The following is a 25,629-nucleotide window of genomic DNA, read 5'->3' on the forward strand; positions in this document are numbered from 1 at the left end:
CAAGCAGTATCAATGTGATATGGTAATGCATCACTGGTTAAATATATCAAGCAGTATCTATGTGATATGGTAATGCATCACTCATCATACCAGACAGTATCTATGTTGATATGGTAATGCATCACTGGTTAAATATATCAAGCAGTATCAATGTGATATGTTAATGCATCACTGGTTAAATATATCAAGCAATATCAATGTGATATGGTAATGCATCACTCATCATACCAAACAGCATCTATGTTGATATGGTAATGCATCACTGGTTAAATATATCAAGCAGTATCAATGTGATATGTTAATGCATCACTGGTTAAATATATCAAGCAGTATCAATGTGATATGGTAATGCATCACTGGTTAAATATATCAAGCAGTATCAATGTGATATGGTAATGCATCACTGGTTAAATATATCAAGCAGTATCTATGTGATATGTTAATGCATCACTGGTTAAATATATCAAGCAGTATCAATGTGATATGGTAATGCATCACTGGTTAAATATATCAAGCAGTATCAATATGATATGTTAATGCATCACTGGTTAAATATATCAAGCAGTATCTATGTGATATGGTAATGCATCACTCATCATACCAAGCAGTATCTATGTGATATGGTAATGCATCACTGGTTAAATATATCAAGCAGTATCTATGTGATATGGTAATGCATCACTCATCATACCAAACAGTATCTATGTTGATATGGTAATGCATCACTGGTTAAATATATCAAGCAGTATCAATGTGATATGGTAATGCATCACTGGTTAAATATATCAAGCAGTATCTATGTGATATGGTAATGCATCACTCATCATACCAAGCAGTATCTATGTGATATGGTAATGCATCACTGGTTACATATATCAAGCACTGTCTATGTGATATGTTAATGCATCACTGGTTAAATATATCAAGCAGTATCTATGTTGATATGGTAATGCATCACTCATCATACCAAGCAGTATCTATGTGATATGGTAATGCATCACTGGTTATATATATCAAGCAGTATCTATGTGATATGGTAATGCATCACTGGTTAAATATATCAAACAGTATCTATGTTGATATGGTAATGCATCACTCATCATAAAAAGCAGTATCTATGTGATATGGCAATGCATCACTGGTTAAATATATCAAGCAGTATCTATGTTGATATGGTAATGCATCACTCATCATACCAAGCAGTATCTATGTGATATGGTAATGCATCACTGGTTATATATATCAAGCACTATCTATGTGATATGGTAATGCATCACTGGTTAAATATATCAAACAGTATCTATGTTGATATGGTAATGCATCACTCATCATACCAAGCAGTATCTATGTGATATGGTAATGCATCACTGGTTATATATATCAAGCACTATCTATGTGATATGGTAATGCATCACTGGTTAAATATATCAAACAGTATCTATGTTGATATGGTAATGCATCACTCATCATAAAAAGCAGTATCTATGTGATATGGTAATGCATCACTGGTTATATATATCAAGCACTATCTATGTGATATGGTAATGCATCACTGGTTAAATATATCAAGCAGTATCTATGTTGATATGGTAATGCATCACTCATCATACCAAACAGTATCTATGTGATATGGCAATGCATCACTGGTTAAATATATCAAGCAGTATCTATGTTGATATGGTAATGCATCACTCATCATACCAAGCAGTATCTATGTGATATGGTAATGCATCACTGGTTATATATATCAAGCACTATCTATGTGATATGGTAATGCATCACTGGTTATATATATCAAGCAGTATCTATGTGATATGGTAATGCATCACTGGTTAAATATATCAAGCAGTATCTATGTGATATGTTAATGCATCACTGGTTAAATATATCAAGCAGTATCAATGTGATATGGTAATGCATCACTGGTTAAATATATCAAGCAGTATCAATATGATATGTTAATGCATCACTGGTTAAATATATCAAGCAGTATCTATGTGATATGGTAATGCATCACTGGTTATATATATCAAGCACTATCTATGTGATATGGTAATGCATCACTGGTTAAATATATCAAGCAGTATCTATGTGATATGGTAATGCATCACTCATCATACCAAGCAGTATCTATGTGATATGGTAATGCATCACTGGTTATATATATCAAGCACTATCTATGTGATATGGTAATGCATCACTGGTTAAATATATCAAGCAGTATCTATGTTGATATGGTAATGCATCACTCATCATACCAAGCAGTATCTATGTGATATGGTAATGCATCACTGGTTATATATATCAAGCAGTATCTATGTTGATATGGTAATGCATCACTGGTTAAATATATCAAGCTGGATCTATGTTGAATGTCTGACAAAAAAGCAAGAGAATCAGCTTCATATAAAAGCCCTAATTAATATGGGAGGGGTAAAGAAACTGACTCAGATAAGTACATTTTAATCCATTTCGTTCAAAGAGTTGTCAACCTGCTGATAAGAAGGAAGTGTTTTCTGCAATGTCAAATACAATAAAATGCACAACAACCCTATAAACATAAACGTGATCTCAAAGTACATGAACCCTAAGCAGTAAAAAAAATAACTAAAACTTCCATTTTTACCATAAAACTTAAATATTCCACCATTCCCAAGCAAACATCATTAAAGAATGGGGGTAATTATCAATGAGCAAAATAAGTCTCTCTCTACTTCCTTAAAGAATGACAGTAACAATACATTCTAGGTAGATAAAGTATGTCCAGCTCTTTTTCCTTAAATAATGGGAGTAATTATACATGGGAAGATAAAGTATGTCCAGCTCTTCTTCCTTAAATAATGGGAGTAATTATACATGGGAAGATAAAGTATGTCCGGCTCTTTTTCCTTAAATAATGGGAGTAATTATACATGGGAAGATAAAGTATGTCCAGCTCTTCTTCCTTAAATAATGGGAGTAATTATACATGGGTAGATAATGTAAACTCAGATCTACTTTCTTAAAGGATGGAATTAATTTCACATGGGTACATTAGGTAAGTCCAGATATACTTTCTTAAAGAATGACAGTAACTATACATTGGTACATATGTCCAGCTCTGCTTCCTTAAAGAATGGGAGTAATTACACAGGAATACATAAAGTTCAAATCTAAACAGGAATACATAAAGTTCAAATCTACTGTCTTAAAGAACAGGAGTAATTATACAAGGAAAAATTAAGTAAATCCAGCTCTTCTTGCTAAAGAGCAAAATACTTACATGTCTGTCACTAAAACTGTTGAAGTTTTTAACAAATATTTTCTTCAGGAGATCAAGATCCGAGACATTTATTACATTCACACCACCAGCACGAGCGCTACAAAAGAAATGAAATATTATATTATTTTCTTAACACTCTCAGTTCCCTCTTGTAACACTTGTTTCTATATTTAATGAAATATAATTTGTACAGTATTTGTGTTAATTCTCAGATACTTTATTACTGATTTCACTGTGATCTGCATACTTATAAACTGTAGTGTTTGTATTGTTGGATACTGTGGACAAGCCAAGAGTACAACTGAGTGAATCTGTAAACCCAATCTACTTCACGCTATGTCACAACATCAAACTGTACAAACACTATAATTTATTTTGTTTGATGACATAATAAAGTTATATTGCTTTTCCCAACTTAAAATGAATATATGTGAAAAGAAATGTTTTAATTTAATTATTTTATAAGAGAACTGCACATAAAAAAGAAGATTATGTGATGTGATTTGTGATGTTGTGCCCTGACATCACAAATGGCTCTGATCTCTACATTGCAAATGGATCTGATCTCTATAATGCAATAGGATCTGATCTCTACATCACAAAGAGCTCTGATCTCTACATTGCAAAGGGCTCTGATCTTTATAATGCAATAGGATCTGATCTCTAGATTGCAAAGAGCTCTGATCTCTACATTGCAAAGGGCTCTGATCTTTATAATGCAATAGGATCTGATCTCTACATCGCAAAGAGCTCTGATCTCTACACTGCAAAGGGCTCTGATCTCTATAATGCAATAGGATCTGATCTCGACATCACAAATGGCTCTGATCTCTACATCACAAAGAGCTCTGATCTCTACATCACAAATGGCTCTGATCTCTACATCACAAAGAGCTCTGATCTCTACATTACAAATGGCTCTGACCTCTACATTGCAAATGGATCTGATCTCTATAATGCAACAGGATCTGATCTCTACATCACAAAGAGCTCTGATCTCTACATCACAAAGGGCTCTGACCTCTACATTGCAAATGGATCTGATCTTTAACCCTTTACCTCATACAAGCGTCTTTGGACGCATCTACTCCATTCGCATGGAAGCGCCTTTTGACGCCTCTGCAAGATTCGCATAGAAGCGCCTTTTGACGCCAGCTGTAAACATCAGCCATTTTGAGATAGTTTTTGTAGTGCCACCTTCGGGGAAAACCCCCCTATTACATACTACATTCATTTCTGCGAATGACAATTACATCAGATCACGTGGTCACTATTCATGCACTGGTCGATATCTGCTATTTAAAGTAACTGGGTCGTAATCTCCACTCTCCAAAATGGCAGCCGCGGATTTCATTCAGTACGTACGAAGTTTTCACGATTAGAATAACAACCATGAAAGATTCAATAAATTAGGTAAAGGCTCTGATATTAATGTAGGCAGCAATTAGTTTTTATAAATTATTAAATTCAGATGACTTAGTGATATAGACGCACACGAAAACCTTGTAAATTTCGAGTATCGGAAATGGCAGCTACGGTTGGTCACGCGGCCTCACTGACAGGACAGTGAATGAGTTCTCTCAAGATTTCGAAGCACATAAAAAAATTCTTCTGTGGAAAATAATTACACAGCTATAACAATCGGACATTACTCTTAAATTTTTCCACATATAATATATGTGTACCAAAAATGTAAAATGGTTAAAATTGTTGTTAAACGTAACATACACTAAATTGCTTAACAGTTCACAGGCAGGATTTCATTCAGTACTTACGAAGTTTTCACGAGTAGAATCTCAACCACGAAAGATTCAATAACTTTGGTAAAGGCTATGATATTTATGTAAGCAGCAATTAGTTTTTATTGATTATCAAATTCAGATGACTTAGTGATGTAGACGCAGACGAAAAACGTGTAAATTTCGAGTATGGGAAATGGCAGCTACGGTCGGTCACGCGGCCTCACTGACATAACGGTGAATGAGTTCTCTCTCGATTTTAAAGCACATTAAATATTCTTCTGTGAAAAATAATTACACAGCTATAACAATCGGACTTTACTCTTCAATTTTTCCATATATAATAGATGTCTACCTTAAACGTAAAATGGTTAAAACTGCTGTTAAACGTAACACCACTACATTGCTTAACAATTCACAGGCATGCCTATGTGGATGCGGTCTGCTTGGTAACAGGTGTTCTATTTATAGCGTGCTGCACTTTGTCACTATGCTCTATGAGGTAAAGGGCTATAATGCAATAGGATCTGATCTCTACATCACAAAGAGCTCTGATCTCTACATCAAAAAGGGCTCTGACCTCTACATTGCAAATGGATCCGATCTCTATAATGCAATAGGATCTGATCTCTACATCACAAAGAGCTCTGATCTCTACATCACAAAGAGCTCTGATCTCTACATCTCATGCTGTAACTCAATATGCATTATCTCCATTCCCACGAAAGAAACTTACACGAGTGAACACATGACACCGAAACATCAAGTTTTCCATTATGTGGAAAGTTATGTTTGTTCAGCTAAAAACAAAAACCTAAAATTGGTTGATGCTGATCTTAGTTGATCTCTATGTAAATGTTAGCTTTTATTATTACCACTCTTCATGAACATGTAAATTATGATGGTTATGTGCCTTGTACAAATAAACGTGCACATCTTTTTAAAAATATTACCTCAATTTGTAGGATTGCTTATATCATTGAAAATGAGTAACTCGTGAGCACGTGATTCAATGTAAATGAAACAGCTATTAAGGACTAGCTGAAATATTATCAGGAAGAATGCAATTTGGTTGAAACAATGAATAAAGCAAAATTTTAATCTATGTTTTGGAATAATTAAGGATTTAAGTGACGCTATGCATGCTTTGCACTGTGTAAGTACTGTACATTATAGATCAGCATGGTCTCCCTGGTAAACTCAACCAGCCCGCGAATTATGAAGTCTGTATTTACCTTTATTTAACATCTTGTTGGAGAAATCAGAAAATATGCACATGCAAATTAATAACAAAATCAATCATAGTACTTTATAACAGTTTAATAATGGTCAGGTCACCAAAAGTTAGATTTTTTTACATGCATATGTCTCAGGACACGGAAAAAATTATTGTTTCGTGTCCCAAGATTTACAGCCATTACTGTAGTCAACAAAAAGACCCTAAAACTGTCAAGTTTACACATTGGCCCACAGAAAAGTTGACCCCCCCCCCCTTCTTCCAGGCCTTTAATTTTTCCTAAATTATTTGGCTTATACGCGAGTATATAAGTCACTGACAGCTAACAGGTAGTCTGTTTAAAAGTATTTTTGTTGTCATGGATGGGAATGGCATATGAATAGATGTTACATCAATGTCTGTCTGTAATCTGCATGCTGGGCATACAATCAATATGTCAAGACACATAAAAGGGCACCACCTACCCCTGACAGACATTCTAAAGACTGAAAGACCATCAAGCTGACATGTGTATTGATAATGTATTGCATCATAGGCTATGTGTTCTGAATCTTATTTATATGTGGCATATGGGTGTTTTTTTCACCCCAAGTATTTAGCAAGTAAAATATTTACCTGTAGACTCGGCCATACTTCTTAGTATTCAGAAGTTCAAACTCATATGCTCCCTGCCAGAAAAACAAAAACATGACTGTAATATTTGTGTATGACAGAAGTACAACTGTAGTACACGTTATACAAAATCCAGCTAACCCACTACAGATATCTTAATTATACATTATTCCAACCTTACAGGGCTGTCCATGGGAGTTATAACAGTTATTTAAATAATAAGTGGGTCCACCTTAAGGTTATGCTAAGTATGTTACAATAAGGCTATGATATATAACAATGTAATCAACAGTGTTACAATAAGGCTATGATATATAACAATGTAATCAACAGTGTTACAATAAGGCTATGATATATAACAATGTAATCAACAGTGTTACAATAAGGCTATGATATATAACAATGTAATCAACAGTGTTACAATAAGGCTATGATATATAACAATGTAATCAACAGTGTTACAATAAGGCTATGACATATAACAATGTAATCAACAGTGTTACAATAAGGCTATGATATATAACAATGTAATCAACAGTGTTACAATAAGGCTATGACATATAACAATGTAATCAACAGTGTTACAATAAGGCTATGATATTTAACAATGTAATCAACACAAAAATATAAAGCCACTGAATGACAAAGAAAGGCAGCCTTGTTGAACTGCAGATATAGATCCCACCAGTCCAAACTGAGTCCTTTGGGATGAAAGGTCTTTGAGGTAAAAACTAGACTATGGACTTGGATGATGTCAGTTATAAAGGAACTGTGCTTAAAAGTGTTATTTTAGTGGTGACTACCCTAACTTCATAAGCCAATGTGTGCGATAATTAGTCTTTGGTTTGTTCCTCACAAGCAAAGCAAATAAGCCATTGTATCCAGGATAACAGGACCTTAACAGAAATATCCTTTCTTTTTTAAGTGAAAAGTGTAGATTCCTTCTTTTCATCAGCTCAGTTTACCTGGGTCCACTTCATAATCTGTTCTGAGCCCTTGGTGCAATAGGTCCAAGGAAGACGAGACAAAGGAATGATTCGCCATGAACAGAAGCCTATCCTTGGCAAATGAAAGCTGTGAAAAACCTTGAGTGAACTTGAACCATCATGGCATACTTGCAGGTGAGTCAAGGAATCTCTAGACATTAGCTTAAAAAGTTGATTGATTCAACCATGTCAGAGTTCACAGAAGATTCCACTGTGGACAAAGGACCAAAGCCACAGGTTGAAACAAATAAAATTTTGCAAGAACATCTAAGATGTCTTTGTTCTGGCCTATTTACTCCCTACTGTAATGTCTGAGCATGTCCAAGATTGTGGATCAGCAGCCCTTCATGGGGGACTAAACCCTTCTTAGTGAGTGCAAGTGAGGGAGCTACTATAGCTAACTGTGGTACTGAGGATTTTGAAGGAGAAACTCACCAATTTCCATCATGTTTTCTTTCTCTTTTATAAACTGTAGGCCCTGGCAGAGCAGTCCTGTCCACCATTTGATCTAAGGATTGTTTTTTTGAACTGCTTTCTTAATAAGGGCCAAGAGTGTAAGTAAAGGCAGGAAGAAGGCAGGATTTCCTAAGAATCTCCATTACCAAGTTCACTAGATCACTGATTCATGATTTGTTCCAACTTGGGGTTTGCAAACAGTATCAAACAGCACTCCAATTCCCTTGTTTTATGACTCAGAGGGGAGGGGAAAAAGTGTAAGCCATTAGACCATTCCAGCTCTAGGAAAAGGCAGAGACTGCCCTGGCTTTTTTGTCTGGGACTGGACAATCGTTGGAAGCTTTGCATTCCAATGGGCTGCACAAAGTTTATGATAGGTCAGTCACAATGACTGTTGACTGAAAGCAGCAAGAACCATTGAATATGAAATGGCTCAATTTAATGTAACATTGAATCCATTAGGACATACAGCCAGATATGGAGTACTTGGATGTTGATATGTCAGCAATTACCTGACAAAAATCCCAAACCTGGAAGCAGAGATCTGGGGACATGTTTCCATCTTGCCATCTGTTGTAAATGAATACAGTTGATTTTTCAGACAGAATGGGAATGCCTTTTCCAGAAGTATCTCGTGCCATGACTGAAAGGTATGCACCACTGCTTTTATCTCCAGAAGAGTCATGCATAAAGAATGCTCTAGAAGTGGCAGACACTCATCACTTTTGGAAAAAGGGTACAAGATTCACATTCCAGTTTATCATGCTGGTATTGGAACAGATCCTGCTTTACAGCCATTACTACTACAACAGGATGCCTGCTACAAACCAAATAAGGTCCTTCCATCTGCAGGGATGGGACTTCGTATGGCCCCAGCTCTAGATCATATGGTCTATAAGGTCAAAATCAGCTGTGAGTCATATAGAAGAATTATGTGCAGGGGTCTCAGTACCAAGCAGTCCAAAATAAGGTAATCCAATGTCATATGAGGAGACCCAAGAGGAAATAATTCCACCAACTGAATTTTTTTTCTTTAAGCAAATGGTAGACACCACCAAAACTGCAAGACACATTCCTGAGAATGGTAGGCCAAGTTCCAGAGGTTTCTGAACTCCATGCTTGGTTGCCTGATATTTGGGGAAGGGATGAATTCATAATTTGTCGTAGACAATGAGAAAATGATTGGCAACAGTGGTGAAATCTGCAATCGCATGTTTTGGTACAAGAATGACATGGTCTTCTGTAGGTCACCCTCGCAGTTTCACAACATATAATTTGGTGATTAAGTGTGAAATGAATTTCATGAAACATCAGGAACTGATATTCAGACTGAGCTGGAGAGCCTATGTCCCTGTAAATGAACCTTATGAACTCTGGGAAGACCTATGAATGGGTGTGTGAATAGTCCTTATAAACTCTGGGAAGACCTATGAATGGGTGTGTGAATAGTCCTTATGAACTCTGGAAAGACCTCTGGGGCTGTATGTGACTTGGAAGGTTGAGGCAGAGGACTTCACTAATCAATGCACTATTTTTCCAGAAGCATGGTATGTGTATAATGGGAAAATCACCATACCTGTACCCAGGATTTAAAGAAGCAGGTTGAGACTGAGCAGGCACAGGTGTTGTCTATAATTGTGGCACCTCGAGCCCAGTACTGACTACATGTATCCTGGGAAACATCATCATAGCCAGTACCAGATAACATCTGTGTTAACTTGATACTACTGGATTGAAATTCTGTAAGGCCCTTTTTGGTCCTTAAGGGTGCTACATAAACTTGCACATAGGAACAGAGAGTGTTGTGTTAGAAACAGTCAGAAGTTTGGGGTTGGGGCAATGGAAGAGGGGTATATCAACATAAATCAAAAACAATTTAACAATGTTTAATGAATTGTAAAAAATAAATAAATAAAGAAGAGCTATAGTTAATACTGCTCTGGTGGCCTGGTGATTACAGCATCCGCCTTGGATGCGGGAGGTCTTGGGTTCGATTCCCGGCCAAGTCATACCAAAGACTTACAAAAATAGTACTAACAGCTGCCTTGCTTGGCGCTCAGCATTATGTGGCTAGTGTTACGACTAGTCAGCCTGGTGTCAGAATAATTTGACTGGGTGGGTCATCATGCTACATGTCTGCGACATGATGCCCCAGACATCACTATAAACTGCCACACTGCAGACATCATAGCGATATGACAAAAAAATTGTTAAAGGTACGTTAAAAATCCAAATCACACATACAAACGCTATAGTTATTGTGCACAACCAGAGCCTGTAATTCTAACATAACATAACAAACTGGAGGGGGTGTCTGCCAGATGTGGTGGGAGACAACTGTTACAATCTATTTTGGTTGGAATAAATCTATTATTCGTGTTTATTTGATACTGTAATGTGCTATTTTCAAAGATTCAAAATGTACTAACTCGACACTTTACACTCTCCTATTAATAACCTTCCCCAGACACCACGTGACACAATTCAACTAATTGTTGCATACAAGGCAACCCATGTAACCAACCAGTGTATTTAATGGTGTGCCGTTTATTGCATTGTGCACAACAGTTTTGCATGGTATACAATGTCAACATTACAAATACATAAATTACATAACAATAAGTATTTGAATAATGTATGGCTTGTCTATGAAACGAATAAGAACATTTGATGACCTCAAATTTATGTGAAATTAAACCATATGATGATAACTTTGATCTTGAATAACTGAATCGATTCATGTAGATGCGGGTTCTGCACTTGATGCAGACGACTGCTATTGTCACATCAAAGCATGAATTGCATGCGTCTATACAACTATACTGCAATGATGTCATCACGAAAACATACAAATTACTTTCTTATCAGTACCCTACTATCATCAGAGAGAATAACTGCAAATATGGAAGTACAGAATCTCTGAATATGAAACTCTCATGCTAATCCAAAATGGTGGACATCGTGATATAAGGATATTATTTGGATCTTTCTCGTCATGACTTTCTAGGTATTTTACATAAATTACAAATAGAAATAGCATAATATGTGTAGCAGATAACCTAAAAAGTACACTCTGAAAACTTTATGACAGACTTTTGAAGATGTTTTACTGAAAGAACCTGTACCTTGAAAATAGGTTACACATGTTAAGATTGGTTGCCAGGATTGGCTGCTAGTCTGCCAGTCCATAGACACTATAGATAATTATAATTGATATGCAAGGACAATACAGTAAAAGAAGAAAGCAGAATTTTGGCAATATTTCAATCTTGAAATGAACTGGATAAAGCATTGATTAAAACACAGATGAAATCAAAACTTCAACCAGTTGGAGTAAAGTGCCTTGCTCAAGAACACATCATGATAGCTGACCCAAGCTGATCCGATGGTAGGATTCTAACATGCACTCTTTCTATCACAAGCTAACCACTGAGCTATCATCCTTTGTGGATGGTGTTAAAATGAGGTGCAATAAAGGACTATTTTTCAAATTTAATTAGTAATATCAAACAGTCTGCCAACAACTGGTAGCTGTTGCATAAAATAAATAGCATTAAAATAACACATAAATAGTACCGTACACAGAGATCTATAAGCATGCCTGTGTTATATCAGGGACCATATTAACTAGTACCATATATGGGACCTATAACCATACCTGTGTTTTATAAGGGACTATGTTAACTGATAATTATAATGGAACCTATGATCATACCTGTGCTATATCAGGGACTATATTAACAGTGCCATAAAAGGGGACCTATGATTATACTCTTGTCCTATCTGGAACTATGTTAACTAGTGCCATATATGGGGACCTATAAGTATACCTGTATTATACCAGGGACTGTATTAACTAGTGCCATATATGGGGACCTATAAGTATACCTGTATTATACCAGGGACTGTATTAACCAGTACCATATATGGGGACCTATAAGTATACCTGTATTATACCAGGGACTGTATTAACTAGTGCCATATTTGGGGACCTATAAGTATACCTGTATTATACCAGGGACTGTATTAACTAGTGCCATATATGGGGACCTATAAGTATACCTGTATTATACCAGGGACTGTATTAACCAGTACCATATATGGGGACCTATAAGTATACCTGTATTATACCAGGGACTGTATTAACTAGTGCCATATATGGGGACCTATAAGTATACCTGTATTATACCAGGGACTGTATTAACCAGTACCATATATGCGGGCCTATAAGTATACCTGTGTTATACCAAGGACTGTATTAACTAGTATCATATATGGGGACCAATAAGCATAACTACATTTTATCACATAGTTGATACATGTTACCTATAGCATACAGTTTAATATTTTTGATATTATAACATGTTAACATATCACTGTATGGGATTCTGATTAGTCCAAATAAAACCATGAAAATCTTGCACAGCATTCTCTTTATTGATTGGCTGCAATCATGTGAAAATTTCATTACCCCACCTACTGGAACATTTTGTTTTTACTATTACTAATAACATTCTAGCGGCAATTTTTTTCGAATCAAGTGCCAAAAGGTGATTGTGGCAAAAAGTCACTTCTGTTGAATATGGCCAATTTACCCCACATAAGCTCGTTACACCCTGTATAGATTATCATGTACTGAAAAATGGTGTTAAACCCTAAACAATAACAACAAATAAATGTATGGGAATTGGTCAATTGATAGCATGCATGTGAAAAGGGGTTGAGTATACCTGTAACATGGAATCCAATCTATATACATGAGCATTTTAAATGTTAATTTATTGGAGAAAATAAACTCACCTCAGTTCACAGAAGAACGTGGACATAAACCGCCCTCCAAACTGAAACTATGTGGGCCAGCCACAGCATGTTTATGCCGTAAAATACTCTTATCATGTGATGCAATTCTGAATTTGTATATGTCTTCAATAGTCTACTGTTCCAAATCAAATAATGCAAATATCAAGTCACAAACAGATTACTGTAAATCTGGAACATCTGCATCCATAATTATCCCATCACATATCCAACGAATCTGAATGCTTTGAAGTGAAACTGAGAGTGACGCACTCTCACTGTCAAACTTTTCTCTGTGTGACAATACTAAATTTGCATATACATTCTTTGCTGAAAAATTTTACTGAGTCAAATAATCTTTTTATTCGGAATGACAGTAGCTCATTGAATAATAATTGGTTAAAAATAAACAAATAAAGGTTACTAGCTACAGAACAGTGTAACAAATTAAAGAGACTATTTTTTACGTCAAACAAATGAAAGGTGCTTCATCCGAGTCAAATGAATTAAATCATTTCTTCTTCTTTCACTCCCATTTCCATTTAAATAAAATCTATGAAAAATGCATGGAATAATGTCTCACCAAGGCTCACAAAGGCTGTACATGATTCAACTCGTTTCATAAATTCATTATTAAATCATTACCCATTTGAGATCCTCTACAGCTCAGGTACTATGTTAACTAGTATAACTGTGAAATGGAATTTATGAGCACTATTATCATAGTCTATATAACATATTGCCATATCAGGGGACCTATAAGCATACCTGTGTTATATTAGGGACTATACTAACTAGTGCCATAGAAGGGGACCTATGAGCATACCTGTGTTATACAGTGTGACCCCGCTATAACATGGTAGTTGGGAGCCATAGAACCTGACCGCATTATAGACCGAACCGTGTTATAAGCAACCAAGTCAGTTAGCTGAAGAAAATTATGCTGTACCCAAAAAAAATTGTGGTGAGGGGTGTAGGTAATAAATGTGGGTGGTAAAATACGTGATTCATCGGCACAGTTGCCATCTTAAATCGATGCATATTAAATGAGAAATACACCTGTAGTGAAAACAGAAGACATATATAATAGATTACTTTATTTAGAGAACCACGAATTGGTACATATACGTGAATAATGTTTATATATACATGTATAATGTATAGCATGAATAGTATCAACACCATGTACTCACCCACGGACCTCATCATATACATTGAATCCACAATACAAGTGATTCCATTGAAAAAATATGCACACAAAGAGCTTTAAAATATTCAGTAATTTTGACACAGGTCATATTGGTCTGAATTCAGTGGAAAAATATAGCACAATCACGTAACGAATGATGAACCACATTTACTTTTCAGTACGTCCCAAGTCAGTAAAAGTTAGTTTGTGTTTTAAGCCGCCATTGGCAGCGTTCGTAAGCATAAACATTTTTCCCTACAAAATGAAAACTTTCACGGCACAGTTAACGTGTTCCAGTCACGTTGGAAAATGCAAAAATCCATCATATTCCATCACTTTCATTTAAGTTTGGTTGTTGTTGTTGTAGAGTTTAACGCCATTTTCCAGCACACGATAGGCTATACATGGCAGCCAGTATTAATGGTGGAGGAAGAATCCGGGAAATCCCCGGAAAGAACCACTGACCCTCGAGAAGCTACTGGCAAGATTTCTCACATACCCACATTGTCCGAATCCTAGACTCGAACCCACGCAGACAGAGGTGAGATGGCAGTGATCCGTAACGGACAGCGCTTTAGACCACTCGGCCACTCGGGGCCCCTTTAAGTTTGGTACTGAATTCCTTTGATGAAAAGTTCTTTGTTTTTATTGAAAGACTGTAGTTGGCTTTCTTTAATGAAGGGTGCATGCGTTATTGAAGTCACCGCTAAAGGACAGCTTTGGAGAACCAAACAAATGCCCATTTCTTATAGCAGCGGCATCATCAAATAATTGTATTGCATGCCTGAGACCAATATTTTTTCCATTTGCTTAGTACATTTTCATAACAATCGGTGCTTCAAAGGTAATCTGTTTCCTTTGAAATTTCCGCAAACTATTTTATCTGGGTACATTTTTAAAAAGGAATTGGCCGTCATTTGGACTATTCTAGTTACTGTCCCTCCACACCTACTGAATAAACCAATAAGTAAGATGTATTATTTTTTTATTTTTTAAATTTGTGTAGCGGCGTGATGCTGCCTTCCACGCATGCGTCTGAAAATTAACAAAGGGTCAATGGACAAAAGAGACGCAGGTGTTCAGGTTTGATGACAGGGATTATTACAGAAAATGTGAGTGTTCTGAAGGATTTAATTCTGAGTGAAAAGAAGAGGAATTTTACTTATCATCCACATACAAATGTTAGTCTTTGTAAATATATTAATTACAAGCGAGCAGCCGAAAATCCGATGAAAGACAGATTACGAGATAATACCTGGTCCGGTTGATCTCCGTTACCAGAAATGTCAACAACAAAAAGCTGATATTTCACAACATACAGTACTCATGCTAGATGTCATGATAAGCAGATTATAATATAACAATGCACTCTTTAGATGGTTTGTCAATATGGACAAATAATTTGTTTATTTAACAACAGCCTCTGAATTTCTGCACTCCAAACCAATGGTTGTATATAAAAGTTTAAACAACCAACAATGTCACCAATAAAAAAATATCATCACATGGTACGTTTTTCCGCCAATAAGGAAAAACAATCCAAATTTGTGACAATGGCGATGACCTATGCGATCCCAGAATAAACTTTTTATACATTATTTTTCGTACTTTTAAGAAGAAAAACTACTTTTTCCTGTATGAGAAAAATACATATAAAATTTTAGGAGCCATGCCACGATTGTCTTGTATTATTCATATGCGATCTCTTCCCAAAAATTATAATAAAGTTTTTACGTTTTTTTCTCCGTACTTTTAAGAAAGAAAAAATTTTGTGTACAAGGAAAATACATGTATGTGAAATTTTTGGAGCCACACCACGACCCTCTTATATCCAAATTCATGTTATAACGGAGCAAGCTGTAGCGGGGTCACACTGTAATAAGGACTGTGTTAACTAGTGCCATAGAAGGGGACGTATGAGCATACCCGTGTTATATTAGATACTGTATTAACTAATGCAATAGAAGGGAACCTATGAGCATACATGTATTATACCAGGGACTATGTTATGTTCTGGCATGTAACGGTGAGAGGCAAACAAGTATAAATTTTCAAATTTAATTGAGACTGATGCTCCCTTACCGATCTAATTGCTTCATGCAAGTTGCCAAGAATGGGTATTTGTCTTGGTCCTGGGATGGTCATTCCAAATGACATGCACCATAGCTGGTCATATCTGAAAGAAATAAAGAATTTCATATAAGTCTTGTGCACACAAGATGGCCTTGTTGTAAAAAAAAGAATTTCATATGAAATCTTGCAAAACAAGATTATCTAGTTATAAAATAATGAAAGTGAAAGAAAGTCTGAAGCAAAGTGCACACTATACCATTAGTTTGCTTGTGGAATACAGTGAAATCTTCCTTGAAGGACACCTGTATATGTATAAAGGATAAAACATATCCAGAAATCATGTAAACATCATGGATATAAGAAATGTTGTTTTTTTTTGTCCCAGTGCTCTATACCCATGTAATGGACACTGTACCATTATAACAAGTTTAAAACCTTTTTGTCCCAGTACAAACAGTACAAAATACCCCCCCCCAAAAAAAATGCACTATGCGTCTTTGCAGTGGATTTACTACGTTAATAGAGCGGAGCATCACAGCCACATCATAGTGCAGTGGATTTATTATTTTATTAGAGTTGGGTATCACAGCCATGTTGTAGTGGAGTGGATTTACTATGTTAATAGAGTTGGGTATCACAGCCATGTTGTAGTGGAGTGGATTTACTATATTAATAGAGCTGGGTATCACAGCCATGTTGTATTGGAGTGGATTTACTATGTTAATAGAGCTGGGTATCACAGCCATGTTGAAGTGGAGTGGATTTACTATATTAATAGAGCTGGGTATCACAGCCATGTTGTAGTGGAGTGGATTTACTATGTTAATAGAGCTGGGTATCACAGCCATGTTGTATCATTATATGTCTTATTTTAATTGTCTTAAATTTGACTAATGATAATATCAGATGCATACAGAAAATGAACAAATAAACCAGTCCGATTTTACACAACAAACATACCTTGTAACACTGCAATAATTCATGTATGAATATATACTAAAAAAATCCACAAACAAAAACGAAATGTTGTCTTTTTCTTTCTTTCTTTAAATGTTTACTAAACATAAATATCACACACTAAAATTATTATTTTTTTAAAATGTATTATTGTATTCTGCTAAACAGATACACTTGTTTTGTCAGAATAAGTGAGGAAGGTGCTCTATTTAAAATCCCAACAGCTAATGGATCTTGCTTCTATTTAAAATCCCAACAGCTAGTGGATCTTGCCTCTATTTAAAATCCCAACAGCTAATGGATCTTGCCTCTATTTAAAATCCCAACAGCTAATGGATTTTGCCTCTATGAGAGTACTCATAATTACAAGTAATTTACAATCCTCAGTTGATGAAGTGGTACACACATGACAAAAATAGAAACCCCTCAGGCTCTGGAAACTAAACACATCATATGCTGGTGTCATTTTCACACCAAAAGGGAGATACTGAAGAGAATTGTCTCAGGCCTAGTTTGTATGGCACCAAACAAGGTCATGTTTTCCCTTCTAGATTTTCTTTTTTTTTGCAAATCTTGTGCATATAAAATTGGATAGATAAAGGATGCATACTGTGCTTTCCTAATTGAATTCCTTCAGTAGACATACCTATGTCAAACACAGGCACCTGCTTACATGTATATTTCGGGTGGGGAGGGATCAATCAGTAGAATACATAAGCATACAATCACAAAATAATGCTCAGTGGACATAAAATATTTCCTAATCAAAATGTACATAAGATATTATCTGAAAAATACTTTTAAGGATTAATAAATGCTTACATGACATCTTTACTTGTATCAACAGATTAGTGTTACTATGTTTGCATGACAACTTTACTTGAATCAACAGACAAGTGTTACTACTTGTATCAACAGATATGTGTCACTATGCTTACATGACAACATTACTTGTATCAACAGATATGTGTTACTATGCTTACATGACAACATTACTTGTATCAACAGATATGTGTTACTATGCTTACATGACAACATTACTTGTATCAACAGATATGTGTTACTATGCTTACATGACAACATTACTTGTATCAATAGATATGTGTCACTATGCTAACATGACAACATTACTTGTATCAACAGATAAGTATTTCTGTGCTCACATGACAACATTACTTGTATCAATAGATATGTATTTCTGTGCTCACATGACAACATTACTTGTATCAACAGATATGTGTTACTATGCTTACATGACAACATTACTTGTATCAACAGATATGTGTTACTATGCTTACATGACAACATTACTTGTATCAACATATGTGTCACTATGCTAACATGACAACATTACTTGTATCAACAGATAAGTATTTATGTGCTCACATGACAACATTACTTGTATCAACAGATAAGTACTTCTGTGCTCACATGACAACTTGTATCAACAGATATGTGTTACTATGCTTACATGACAACATTACTTGTATCAACAGATATGTGTTACTATGCTTACATGACAACATTACTTGTATCAACAGATATGTGTTACTATGCTTACATGACAACATTACTTGTATCGACAGATATGTGTTACTATGCTTACATGACAACATTACTTGTATCAACAGATATGTGTTACTATGCTTACATGACAACATTACTTGTATCAATAGACAAGTGTTACTATGCTTACATGACAACTTGTATCAATAGACAAGTGTTACTATGCTTACATGACAACTTGTGTCAATAGGTATGTGTTACTATGCTTACATGACAACATTACTTGTATCAACAGATAAGTATTTCTGTGCTCCCATGACAACTTTGTCAGTATGCTTACATGACAACTTTACTGGTATCAAAAGATCAGTGTGACTATACTTACATGACAAGGATCAATAGAAAAATGAGAAAAGACCAGAAAATCCAGGTAAAGATGCTCCACAGAGAACAACATCCCATCAACATGATGCCGTACTGGTAAGTAAAATAAAGTCACTGCAAAAAGAAAATGAAATAGTAGTGAACAAATCCTTGAATGGCAGCCCCAAACAAGTTAAAAGAGCTTGTCACTTTCCTGGGATTTTATACTGTCAAAACTGTCTTGGAGGATGCCAAAATATAAAGGACACTTGCCCATAAAGTACAGAATGGTAAGATCACTTTAGTGTCCCATTAGACAGGTCTCACATGCAATTTTTATTAAACTTTTAATACAACATTTTGGAGGTAGAAAATACTCATAGCTAAAAGTGTCAATTTCCAGATTATAAAAATTATTACAAATATTTGCAAAATCACTACACAAAAACATAATTTTGTGTCTAAAACATTTAAAGAAAAACTAGAATAACAGTAGTTGTATGCCATTGGAAATCTCCATGGTCATTTTACAACACATTACAAACCACATCCCACCCCAGCACGCGTCCACACCCACAAAGAGTGCAAACATATAGTCAAACCTGTCCTAAATGTCAACTTTACATAACATTTACCTGGTCACAATGGCCATTCTAATTCTATATAAATGTCATGTGTGTAATGGTCACATACTTTTTGTAGTCAGCAGCCATGTGTTTGATAACCAAACAATGGTTTCCCCCTGCCTTCAGTGGCCAGTGCAACCTAAACTTTGCTTCATGAGGAAGGAATTGTTTAAAAAGAAAAATTATGAGAAATGATGTGCAAATACTTCTTATCTGGCTTGTACTCACTGTACTCCAGTCACATTATCAATGTAACTGAAAGGTGTAAATATGTCAAATTTGAAAGTGAGTCTGTTTCATCATTAGGAAAGAAGGCTGAAGCAATTCATATGCTAGTGCCAGTGTGACATAGTTTGATACCTTCAGCTATTTTCCAGTAAATTAAAGTTATAATAAAAAAAGTTCATCTTCGATCAGAAATATAATTTATGTTCATTTTTATCAGAGGTCAATCACTATTTAAAACTTTTCAGTAAAGGCAGGTGAAGTGTCAGTTGATGGGTCACAAAGAATAACCATATTCAGCTTTTTTATATACCTGTTTCTAGACAGACATTTAGCCCATTCAGAACAATCCCAATTTTTTTTTGCTCTAATCCAAATGTTAATAAACAATCTGTAATTCCAACGAATAATTTAAATAAATAAATCCTCTCAAATTATAACTGAACACAACTAAAAGACAAATTCAACCAGACAGATGTTAAAATAGGAATAAGTAATTCTGTTGATTACAACCTTTATATAAAAACCTAAGACACAATAAGAAGACCAGGAACACTGTCAATTTCCCATCAAATTCATAAACAGGGTCAAGTCTATTTACTTAAATTTCAGCAACCAATATGACAGACCATAGAATTCTGATGGGAAATACCAATCTCCTAAATTTAAATCCAAGTAAATATGTTAAGAAATATTATCTTACAGTTTAGACTATAATCATGGACAAAAGTTAGACAAATGTTAGCTATGTAACATGTTGTTTGTTTACAAAATGACCATCACAATCTATAATCATGGACAAAAGTTAACACAGGTCAAACCTGGTACAAAATATCCTAACTACCCATGTTGATAGTTATCCTGCATTATCATTATCACATACCCAAGAAATGATAACATGAGACAGTCAAATGATATGGCTTGAAATCTGGTAACAATGTTTTTTCAACAGGATAATTTTCAAAGGATAGCAGGAAACACGTCTTTTTTTAATACTTTTGTTAAAGACCATAGACTCGTAACATATGAGTAAATTTAATCCATTAAAAAAACTATCTGACACTTTACATTGAATGTTTATACTAACTTCATAGGTCCATGGTAATCAAGAAGCCAGCGAGATGATATGGATGTGTACAACTGCAAGGGTCTATGGTAATCAAGAACCCAGTGTTATTGATGTGTAAGAGAATCATCTGAGATTGCTCACTGTCACAAAATGACTTAAAATTATTATTTTATTTATATATTAAATAAGATTAGATTTTCAATATTTATCATCCTAAGTTGACTGCAGAATACAAACTCGCGCAAGCAATATGACCATATAGTGGTGCAATAGTTCTCACCAAGCGAGAAGCCCGTGTACTTCATGATATCTAAATCTCTGTAAAAAGCAACGATATGGAAGGTAAAACTTTGGCAGTCACATGTACGATTAATATGGACAGAGCTAAAACATGGAAATTTAGTGCAGGTAGATTAAGGTATGAAAAATTATTTCTGTTAGCATTTGGAATATTGGGAAAAGCGTTGTAACTACTGTAAATAAAGTTTAGAATTATACTTTTGGGGAGGTTCTCTTCCTTGTTTATAAAGAATAAGATTTGTTCTCAAGGATGCTATTTTATTCATTACAATTCATTCTAGGTGACTATTTTCACTACTTACATATTTACACAAGTCATTTTGTATACCTGACAGATTATTATGTTTATGAAATCTAATGACTGTAACTTATATCAAGTATGCAACAGCTAGTATGTCGAATCACAGGTGAATGAACCATGCTGTTATGTGGTAACCTTTTTGTATTGATAGCTGCAATGTAAATATTTTATAATTTCATTGTTCTGCATTCATAAAATGTTAGGTTTTCTTTAATTTTGTGTATTAGGAGATTGGAAGTAAATGCAGATGTGACATAAAGGAGCGCACGAATGAACTGTATGGAAAGGTCACTCTGTGTAATGCACACATATACATGTAGTGTAAATGATTTTGTAGTATGACTAAAAACAAATTATTATAAGCTGCTTCCAATCCGGGAGATGTTAAGACCGGGTTGAGAGTCTACTAATGGGAGATTGTGCTAGCCTGGGAATCCTTCCAAAAAGGTGGACAAACATAGGACATTCATAGAACGTTGAGACATGGGTGCTCGATTCTGTGACATGCACCAAAACTGAAGCTTTTTTCTCCCCATTACTATGTGAATAATGGAAACAACAACCTTTAAAATGTTCTTTTGAGTTGGAGGACATTTTCTTTCAAAATTAGAAGGGTCCATGAAGGAAGATCATATAAAACACACATACAGCTTTCATTTACTGGTTTTTACATGGACTCAAGTAACAACACATTTTAAACATTTGGAAGAATATTTGTCAAAAAATTATATTCTGCTAAAGTATATTTGGTTTGTACAAACTTTACTATATACACAAAAGAGCCAACATATCAGGCATTTATTTCCATTTAATTTCTTTTTCATTCTCAGGTCATGCAATGTTTTTCTTGCATAATAGTAATGTGCATAAATCTGCAGTTTTGTCAGTTTTAATGCTGGTATAAATAACTTTCCTTCATTAGATGTTACCATGTATAATTATTTTATTTCAAGTTTTAAGTATGCAAGAACAAAATGAAAACAAGTGCAAGATTTTATGCCGTCATTACACTTGTACTTTAGACACTTATTTACCGGTACATAAGATTTTCTTAATTCTGATTCAAGAAAGAATTGAGACTGATAGGTAAGTAAATTTTAATTATCATGTAGTGCATACGCTGTTTGGTTTTTACAACGTTGAGACATAAATTAGATTATGCATTCACCACACATTCCCTTATCTGTACTTAGAAATTCCTATTGAGAAAGATGTATAAATTTATTTTTTATTTAAAAAAAAGAAAAGTTAAACAATACATGGTAAGAATGATAAAATGTAAATTTCTGATCAACAGCAATATCACCATCACTGTCAATATAATTATTGGTTTTAAAATGTCACATTTTCTTCATGATGGCTGGAAATGGTTTCAAGTTTCCTGTCTTCTACGAACAAGAGAATTGCCAGATTTATCAAAGTATAACATAAAATATGGAGAAAAAAAAACGAGATATGATGAAAAACAAGACTACACTATAGATTACGGAATGCTGGCAGAATCAGATCATGGATGATTCAAACCATGGTGGATTCGGCCCAAATTACAGGCTGATTCGAACCATATGCCAAGTTCATTTGGACCATGTGAAATATTAAAAGAAAAACAATGGAATATGCATACCTGTTTTTGCAAGCACAGTAAGAAAATGTAAAAGGTTGATTTTTGGCTTTTAAATTTATATCAGATAGTTATCAACAAATTTTTCTAGCTGAATTGGGAGCAAAATAGTTAAAAGCTATTGCATTTCGATTTTATAACCAAACTTTCTAATGTTTAAACAAAAGATATAAAAGTTAACTGTTCGTAAACCAGACCATTATCAACACTATCAAACAATAATGCCTATAAATTAACCCAATGAATTTAATGATTTCTCGTGCAAATCATGCAGTCTAATGCAACTCTTATATAAAGTTATTAATGAGTAAATGTGTAACGTACACCGGTGTTATCATTCATTTTGTATCTACTGTTACTGTTGAAATGTTGTTTGAGTATGTGTATTTAATTTGCATTGTTTATTTTTTTCTTCATCATTATGTGTTGTCTTTAATTCTGTTTTGGACTTGACCTTGTCCAAAATCAAGTTCACTGTGTATCTGGGTTAGAGTGTCTGCCTTGGATGTGGGAGGTTGCTGGTTTGAACCCTGGCTGAGTCATATCAAAGACTTCTAAAAATGGTACTAACAGCTGCCTCGCTAGGCACCCAGCATTAAGATGTTAGTGTTAGGACTGGTCGGCCTGGTGTCAGGATCATGTGACTGGGTGGGACATCATGCTACATGTCTGCAGTATGATCCCCAGTTCTAGACATCACTATAAACTGCCACACTGCAGACATCGTAACGATATAACTGAAAATTGTTAAAGCTATGTTAAAAATCCAAATCACAAACATACACACTCACTGTGTTTCTGACTAGATACAGTGATGTATTTATCTTGGTAAACAAATTATACATAGCTAATATTTTCTTCCACGAATTGGGGTTAAATATTAGGATCATTATCAACACAAGTAAACATTTATTTCAGTCTGGATTATGGTTATTGGAATTCCCCCATAAAAATACCTAGTCTACCTGATGTTTACCACATTCAATATTATAATTTTAGTAACGGATTGTTCTAGAATGGAAACCTCATGTTCTAGAATGGAAACTTCCATTAAGTCACAGTATTTCCTGGAAATGCTAATTGTTATCTAGGGCAAAGAGATTTGGCTAGAATTATTTTTTCAAATTATTCTGAAATTACAAAATACTCCATAATATTCTTAGACAGAGACATTAACTAGGAAGTACAGTGAATTCAGACAAAGGACAATTTGGATTATATTATTCTGATTCATCAAAAGACTGTTGTCACATTACCACATTATGGGCCACTACAGGCACATCAACACTTTCAGTGCTGGATCATATTTCGAACACCAATGTAATTTAATTAGTACTTTATTTGTTAGGAGATGCAAAAGAACTTTTAAACTATTTGGAACTTAATTCACAATTATTTTTTTTAATTTTCACATTTTATTTGAGAGAAATAAATTATTTGTTGAATTTTAAAAAAATTGTTGGTGTTCATCCTATTCTATTACTTAGCTTAAGACTATAGAGCTGTAATATGAGGAAAATTTTGAACCAGTAAATTTAAGTTACAATGGCATCGGGGGAACAATTCATGAGATAACAACATCAACAGATGACGATTGTTGGCACTGTTGAATTTAAGTCCTATGCTGAGAACTATATAAATAAAATTACTTTAAAAATTAATAGGATATTTCTGTTATCTTTACTCTTGTACAGTATCCATTTCAGTAATATTATAATATGCATACAGTAAAATGATACATTATATATTCAGCTAATGAAAATCACTTACGGTGCTCACTGTCTTTGCATATGTAGTTATTATTTACCATAAAGAAATATTCTGCATATATTAAAAAGGCAATAACGTATTCAGATCAGTATATATTGATGGAGAAAACCTAAAACATTAGCATACTGTAACCAGTATATATATATATACACACACACACACACATACATATATATATATATATATATATATATATATATATATATATATATATATATATATATATATATATATAGACAAAAATTTACTGCATGAGCTCTGATTTCATCATTTTCATCAGCGTAAATAATTTATTATTTACCAATAAAATAAACTACTTAAATTCTGCACAAAGGTAAATGACCTGCTTTAAAAATATTTCACATCTAAACTGCCCATGCAACATAAACAGTCTTAAGTTATTTGATTGCATTATATTATATACAATAACCACATTATCTGGGTTTTGTTTCCTTAAATGCATATTTGAACTTCTCAACATACTGTACCTGGAAAATAGCATTAAAAAAAATATTTTAAATAAATGTAAATGTCACATTT

General features: G+C 34.5%; 1 protein-coding gene across 1 annotated transcript in view; it reads right to left on the reverse strand.

Annotated features, from left to right (window-relative positions):
- Positions 1-25,629, reverse strand: part of LOC149776690 (uncharacterized) — a 187,124-nt gene that overhangs the window by 47,008 nt on the left and 114,487 nt on the right. The window contains exons 16-19 of the mRNA XM_089941330.1: positions 19,200-19,306; positions 16,361-16,454; positions 6,854-6,906; positions 3,263-3,359 (exon numbers count right to left, since the gene is read on the reverse strand). Of these exons, the coding sequence (XP_089797456.1) occupies positions 3,263-3,359; positions 6,854-6,906; positions 16,361-16,454; positions 19,200-19,306 (351 nt within the window). The remainder of the gene's footprint in view (positions 1-3,262; positions 3,360-6,853; positions 6,907-16,360; positions 16,455-19,199; positions 19,307-25,629) is intronic.

This window comes from Sinohyriopsis cumingii, chromosome 18 (assembly GCF_028554795.1).
Source record: "Sinohyriopsis cumingii isolate HCF-2022 chromosome 18, ASM2855479v2, whole genome shotgun sequence".
In the NCBI taxonomy this organism is placed as follows: Eukaryota; Metazoa; Mollusca; class Bivalvia; order Unionida; family Unionidae; genus Sinohyriopsis; species Sinohyriopsis cumingii.